The 7,411-nt window shown below is 49.3% G+C and overlaps 1 protein-coding gene across 3 annotated transcripts; it reads left to right on the top strand.

Moving 5' to 3' along the window:
- Window positions 1-353: 353 nt before the first annotated feature.
- Window positions 354-2,562, top strand: LOC105563204 (type-1 angiotensin II receptor-associated protein). Of its 3 annotated transcripts, none has more exons than XR_001009017.1 (6): window positions 354-584; window positions 798-832; window positions 927-1,038; window positions 1,122-1,197; window positions 1,528-1,727; window positions 1,970-2,053. XR_001009017.1 is itself a non-coding variant. In XM_012014588.1 (6 exons), exons 1-6 carry the CDS (start codon window positions 546-548, stop codon window positions 2,038-2,040), a joined length of 471 nt encoding a protein of 156 aa, XP_011869978.1. In that variant the 5' UTR covers window positions 354-545; the 3' UTR covers window positions 2,041-2,562. The 3 variants fall into 3 exon arrangements, 2 of the variants coding, with proteins under 2 accessions (XP_011869978.1, XP_011869979.1); XM_012014588.1 differs by having other exon boundaries at window positions 1,528-1,665; window positions 1,970-2,562; XM_012014589.1 differs by lacking the exon at window positions 798-832 and having other exon boundaries at window positions 1,528-1,665; window positions 1,970-2,562.
- Window positions 2,563-7,411: the final 4,849 nt, after the last annotated feature.

Below are 7,411 nucleotides of genomic sequence, written 5' to 3'. Positions count from 1 at the left end.
GTGTTATCTGGGTTGTATTGTACAGATATCATATTTTTAATTTTATAATGTAATTATTTCTTCTATAATATTGTATACATTGTAAAGGAAATTGCAAGAAAAATAAAAGAAACAATATAATTGTAAACAATTGCATTGTAAAGAAAATCAGTATAAATGTAGTGTAACACATGCGTGTTATATTACATTAGTCTTCTTTATGTCTGTGACGCACGTAAAATGGCAATATCGATTGGATTACGAGAGTTTTAGATATATCGTGTAATTTTACAGATTAGACACAATTTTTTTTTTACGAATTAGCTGATGCGGAGCGATCGCGTTAGATGGCAGCAGCTGCGAAAGGCGCTGCTGCACAGCTGATTCTGATGTACGCAGTATATGGCGCTTCGTGTTGTCGTCAGACCGTCAGACCCAAGCCGTAGGCGGAAAAAGTAGATTAGATATTTCTTCGCCAGACAGAGATATTTTTTAATCGCAATTCCAGATTAATCAGCCGTTCATTACACACTTACCAGCGCAGGGGCTGCTGTCGCGCGACGAAGATGCCTAATCTAACCAATTTATCCCACTTTCCTTTAAAGGTACGTAAACGAAGTGCCGAGCTGCGATCTTTTCTGCTCCGAACGCGTGAGTTTTCATCATTTTCGACGTAATATCGTGTTGTATTTTCCGCAAGCGCACGAGCGAATTGGCGCGCGGCAAGGCATCATTCATTTGCATTTTTTGGTTGGCAGATTTATAAATATATTGTACGACGATGAAAGGCAAAATGGTATCGTTTATATTTCTTTCAGATCATATTTGCAATTCACCTGATACTTGTAACATGGTAAGGACAGCATTGCGCTCTGCCAAAGCGGAGAAAGCTTGCGTAAGAATCTGTGTCTTAACGATCTGTGTCACACGTAAAATATACGTTGCAGGGGTATGCAGGGAGGTTGGTGTCCGAAATCTGTATTGTTGTACAATTTGCTATTCTTTGTTTGTATCTTTTGGGCCGTTCATAGCGTCGAGTCGGACGAACCGCTGCAGTTTGTAAGTAATTAAGGAAGCGTGGGGAGAGAACTTATTGTCTTTTGTTTGGAAACGTGGTTGTATATACATATGTTTTTTTACAGGCGCTTTTCATAAATGTGCTCTCTATATTTCTCGACGTGATCACGTTAGCAGTGTACTATCCGTCGGAATACAACAGTGAGTAATATATTGAATGATATTGCGTATATAGAGGAAAGTCCCCTATTATGAGACAGCAGTTTCTGTTCGATTAACAAGCATCTTCTGTTGGTTCCACCATGAATTTATTGCTCTTGAAGTGAAATCTGTTTAGCGGAAAATTCATAGTTAGATCGTGTAATCGTCGCGAAAACAGATTTGCGATTGAATTTGGACGCAATCTCACATTAGAGGCCCACAGGGGACTTTCCTCTACACGTGTCTTTGACATTCGCAAAAGGAGGAAAGTAAGATATTGCAGATTGTTCATCTGTGCAACAGATTGAGTTTGATCTCGTTAACTTGTAGATGCATCGAATAAGTTTAGCGCAGCCCTCATGATCATAAATCTGATCGTTCGCCCGGTCTCGAGTATATATCTGCTGCGAATAGGCCAGGGGAGGGGCGGCAACCTGGCCACGGTATTCGCGCCGAGTCCTGCCATGGGTCAGTAAAACACTGGCTACACGTCCACGTTTTTGTAGCGCTTCGACGAGATCTGATTTTAAGTATGTGCACGTAGGCTTTACTGCAAAACTACCGTTATTCCGTGCGTTAGTAATAATCGACGATTCTCAGTTATCTGTTTCTCTGTACTTCGTACTCTGTACGTTTATTTGATTGCCAAGCTGCTTCTCGCCTGCATTTATGTCGCATGCCGAGCGTAATGTGTCACAGCAACAGTTCCCGCTTTTCTGTGATTACGCAAAATTAGACCGTACGTTATTTCGTTTCTTTACATTACTTACAGGTTACGGCAGACAAGACTACGAGGAGATTTCTCATCCCGTCCCGCAGAACTCCGATTTCGAAGGGGTTTAAGGTTGCTCGAGAAAGCAGCTTTAAATTCGCGCAATACACACATCTTTGTGACATAACAATATTTTTAGATCGTAACTTCGTAAGACTACTAATGCTATATTAGCATTAATGAATAACTGTTTAAATTATGTAGGTTGCCTTGCATACTATTTCGTATCGCTAAGTCAAAAATCAAAGATCATATATTTCTATTTATTGACGTTAATTATATATATATTTTTTGGTTGAATTTTGTGTAATATGTTAAAATACGTATACAATATTTGTACATTTTGTTTAGTGACGTATAATAGCAACATGACAGAGGCATAAGTTACTTTAATTAACTGATAATAATGTTTACGAATCGTATTACTTGTCTAGCGAATTAATATCGAGTACAACGATTTAAATCTCGTGTATCATAAATTTCTACTCAGGCCGTTGTCTGTACGTACCTAATATTTTAATACGCTCAGAATCTATTCTGTACAACTGTTTCTACCATTGACTGGTGAATAAAATATTTTAATGCAAACGCAATCGTCCCGAGAGAGCGATCGCGAGCGAGCGAATGTCCGTGACGAGAATCGCATTCCTCGAGGCACCCGTTTAGAGCACGTTACTTCTAAAAGCAGAGGGAAAAAGGCGGCCCACATAACTTTCTTCGCTAAATCACTCAAAACCGACCGGCGTATATTTTTGTTCGCGGCGCGTGATGGCTCAGACCGGACGCGACGAGCGACGCGCGATTATCCAATGAGCGTACAGGTTTTGTGGGAAAGCGTACAGTTTTCCTATAAAGACTGCGCGCCCATTGGATATCGCGCGTCGCCCGTCGCTCATCGCGTTCAGTCCGAATGAGCCACGAGACGTTGACGTCGGGCTCGGCGCGATTCGAAAGTGGCGCGCTCGCGCCGGTGCCGCGGCGGCGGGCCGCCGGTGGCGCCAGCGGCGCGGGTATAAGAGCCGCGTCCGTGAAGCGGCGCACTTCAGTAGTGTGGGTGATCGTAGCGAGAGGAGGGTGGCTCCGCGCGCGGCCGCACCGCGAAACCGTGCCCACTTGCCTTGGCCACGGTAGGTCCACTCGGTTTCACGTCTCGTGCGGAAACATGGCGGCCAGTGACGACGAGCCGATGCATCTCTACGAGGTCTTTCAGAACTGTTTCAATAAGATCGCCAACAAGCAGTCCGGTGAGTGCGCCGTCGGCAGTGGCCATGTCTCTCCCCGCGCTACGGGATACCTCGCGCTGTGCGCGTTCCGTGCGGAGGGTAAGAGCGACGGACGTCTCTCCCCGCGTCTCCGTCTCCTCCGGTGTTTCTGGTGTGCCTGGCCCGGGTGTTCGGCGGTGCGTATTCGCCGACCCGTCGGCGTCCTCGAGCCGGTCGATCGAGCCCGCGGTCGCGCCGAGGTTCTCGGCGGCGTCGGGACGATCGGCGTGCCGTTGACGGCCGACAGGGCCGCCTCTCCGCTCGCTCTCCCTGTGTTTTGGTTCGCTTGTCAGTGCCCTGGACAGTGCTGCCCCGTCGACGGCAACTAGCGGCGGGAGCGACGGCTCTCCGCCTCGTGTTCCCCGCGTTCTGCTTACCCTCTTGCCGACGCCACGGATTTTCCCTTCCGTCGGCGCGGCCTCCTCGCCCCTGCGTGCGTCGCGTCGCCGCGCCGGGACACGAATGACATAACCTAGACGCGTCCAGAGAGACGTCCGCTGCTGTCATGTGTGCAACAGTGTGTGCGTGCGTGTGCGTACGTGCGTGCGCGCGAAGTGTGTTCGTACGAATTGCGAGGGTGAGCGCCGATAGCGCGGCTTCCGGGAGAGAGGACGATCGCGACGTCGCGACGCTCCGTGTACGCTCGCGTTCCGCTCGCACCACGTGCCGGGACGCCGCCGCGATTGTACGAATCGTTAGTGGTTAATCGCTCGGACGTAATGCGAGAGTCCATAAATCGAAGCCTTTTTCCTCCTTTCTCGTGCCTCTCGTCTTCTCTTTTCCTTCCTCTCTCTCTCTCTCTCTCTCCCCCTCTCTCGTTCTTCCTCTCGCTCCCCCGGCAGTCAGCCTCCGCGCGCGCGAACGTCGTTTTTCTTTTATTTCTCGCTTCATACACCTGCCAGAGGAGCAGCCACGGAGCGATGCGCCGTTGCGTGCCGCGGAATCGTGCGTTACCTCTCGAAAGCGGTTCTCATCCTCCGCGGATCCTCGACTGTCGCGGCACGTGTCAAAATTCGACGCCTCCCCCCCCCCTCCTAGTTTTTAAATGCCTGATACTTAACGGATGTTGCGTCGACTGTTTCAATGGTAGATTCCTTGAATATCTGTCGTTTGATCACCTCCACCTGTTCTTCATCGAACGAGCACTCGACAAAAGAGGCTCCGAGCGCTACAAGTGATGCTGGAGTATTGCATTTATTTATCTCGGGGGGGGGGGGAAACGTGTATGGCAAATACCGATAAGATCTTTATCTCCGTTTCGCAATTAAATGTCGTAATTGAAGCGCATTAAAAACTGTAATACTTGCTTATGTCGGGCCTGTAGCCTGTGCTTTCTCCTGTTTTTCAATCGGTACAATTATCCCGCATTTGCTCCTAGTTAGACGACGTTACAGCGCTTTTTGAAACCGCGAGATTCCCACGTTAATTATCGCCGGGCGCACAAAGCGATTGCGAAATTACGATTCCGGCGAGATGCGATCCGCGGCGCAGTCGGTACACCGAGACTCAAACGTTTGTTTGGCTCGAGACGTTGTTCGGAGGGCGCCCGTGGCCCTTTACCGTGGGCTAAGTTCGGCGCGGCCGCGAGCTCGGAAAGAGCGCAAAAACCACGTTTTAGAACGTCCGAGGCGTTCCCGTGTATGTTCCCTCGAAACCGCCGCGGCGGCTCCGCGCCGGCCATTCGGTATAAATATAATTTACACCGCGGCACTGCGTTTGCCATGAAACTTTCTAGGGCGGCAAACGAGACGGCGCGGCAGGAATAGGGCCCCCCCCCCAGCGTTTACGTTAAGGTCGTTCTACATTAAGTTGCAAGCAATCGCACGTCCATATTGTCGCAAGAAATTTGCGATTCGAACTTCTACATTGCAGTCGTAAAGTCACAGCCAATCAACGAAGAGAATGTTGCGACCTCCACGAAGGTTGATCACGGCTCATCCACATCTTCGTATGGAACACTTACGTCCAAAGAATCATCATCCCAGTCTATATGACTCATTTTATTAATATAAAATTTTCTAACCGATCGAGAAACACGAGAAACCAACGAGCTACCGACCAAGCCAAAGAGACACCATGACAGTGAGGCTCGATGTTGATTGGATGTCGCAAATCGCAGAGACGCAAATTTTGGATTTGGTCAAACCTTGCGGCTGGCGTTTGCGACTGCATTACGATCGGAAGTAGCGCTGCTTGCGATTGGTTACTTGCGACTAATGTAGAACGACCTTTAGCCGTCCAGCTTGGCGATCCTTCGCGCGCCGGTTTACAAAACAACGTTCCGCGTAATTTTACGAGACGCACGAAACAGCTCGCGCGCCGAGCTACATTTCGCTATACGTGCCGCAAATTATATTCCGAATGTTAACGTTGAATTGATTACGAGACACTCGATATCTCGCGCGGGACATTCGATATCGAGCGCCGTCGCGTCGTAAGTATTTTAACGGCCGAGGATTAAACATCTCCCGCCCGGTTCTCCTCGGCGAGCGCAAGAACCGTTGCGGCAGAATCGACGGGGGTTTCGTTATTTACGCTCGAATGTTTCTACCGGGTGTCGGATTCGCCGAGTCTCGTTTCTCATAATTTGATAAATATGAGACAGTTGACTTGTCGTCGGTTTCGTTTCGGCCCGTTAATCTCGACGATTGTCGTTTCGCGTCCGAGGAGACCTTCGTCGCGGATCTTACTGCGCCGCGGCCGGTTTATTAAGGCTCGTATTACTTTGCGTACCATACTTAACGAGCCGTATTACGACGGTCGCGAGCCGTCAATTTACGGGCCGTACGCTATTTTGCAAACAGTCCCGTATTGAATTTCGGTCTAATCGCGGGAGCGTAGATGTCGAGGATAACCAGCCGAGGAACCGACAATTGTTTGATCTTATTGTTTAATCACATTGGCATGGAATAATTGATTCAATAGAAAACGAAGGAAATTTATCGGGCTAGGAGTCCTGTCGCGGTAGTAAAGGCCTAGTGTCCGCGATGCTAGAACTTGGTCCAAGAATTTGAGGGGAAGTTCAACGAAGGACAGAAACAAAGGGAATATGTAGAACTGAAGTCCAAGACGGGGGATGTTAGCGTCTAAATAATTTATTTTAAATTCATTGGGAAAAACGTTACTTCAGCCAGGGTTTGAACCTGGACCTCCTTAAGGCCTGTGTCCCCGATGTTAGAACAAGCTCTTTTCACTTCCCGCGATGTCCTGCAGTCGAGGATCGTCACTGGGTTTCAAGTGCAAGGGTATCCGAAAATAGCGTCCCTCCTACTTATCGACGATACTTCCGGTGTATGAGAATATACTTCCGAATTTTCATTCCTGTCAATTCGCGAGGAGATTCACCGAGGTTGAACTTCTCTCCCGTTGCGCATAATAGGCCGATCGGCTGAAATTTTATCAGACACGCAAACGCAACATAGTAACGTATAAAACGGAGATAAAAGGCAGTCGGAGAGAGATAAGCGCTCCATTGTCCGTCCGCGTTTCATAATCCGCCGGCAAAACGGTCGGCTTCGGGAACGATTTCGCGCTGCGTCTCGCCGCGGCGCGGCGACGACGACGTAGATGCAATCCCGGAGCGACCCATCGGCGAAGATAAACGTTCGCGCCGGCGCGGCGCGAGAAAATAATCTGATTTGAAATTACGCGTAATGCGCGGGGGAAAAGGGGGAGGTGGGAACGCACACGCGGTGCCGAAACCTAACGGGTCTAAAATTAGTCGCGCACGGTATGACTCACGAGTAAATCTACCTGGGGCACCAGTTTGTTTCAGGAAGTAGCGAGCCCGATAAAATATAGTTTAACAAACACGCGTGCGTGATTCACGTACGGCGCGAACGTTCACGCGTCGAGTGTTCGAGATGTCGTCGCTCTACTTGGCGCTGCCGCTTCGCCGCGCGGTTCGCGATATCGCTTAATACTCGTCGGGACTTATCCCTTTCATTTCGGGTGAAGACGTATCATTTGTGCCCTCGTGCCCTTCTGGTCGGCGCGCAATTTCCGGCCCGGAATAAGGTTGAGAGGGATATTTCGGACAAGGGCCGAGGCCCAAGTATCCCAGTAACGCCGTTTTCGCGACTCTCCCTCGATCGCGAGATATCCGCGAAGGTTTGCCAATGCCCGGCATTCCGGCTGGGGTCCGGCAAACCCCGCGCCGGCGCCATTTTCGAAACTCTCC

The sequence above is a fragment of the Vollenhovia emeryi genome, unplaced genomic scaffold, assembly GCF_000949405.1.
Source record: "Vollenhovia emeryi isolate VEMERY1.0 unplaced genomic scaffold, V.emery_V1.0 DF939179.1, whole genome shotgun sequence".
In the NCBI taxonomy this organism is placed as follows: Eukaryota; Metazoa; Arthropoda; class Insecta; order Hymenoptera; family Formicidae; genus Vollenhovia; species Vollenhovia emeryi.
Note: the sequence above shows the minus strand (reverse complement) of the source record. Positions and strands in the feature narration are given on the sequence as shown.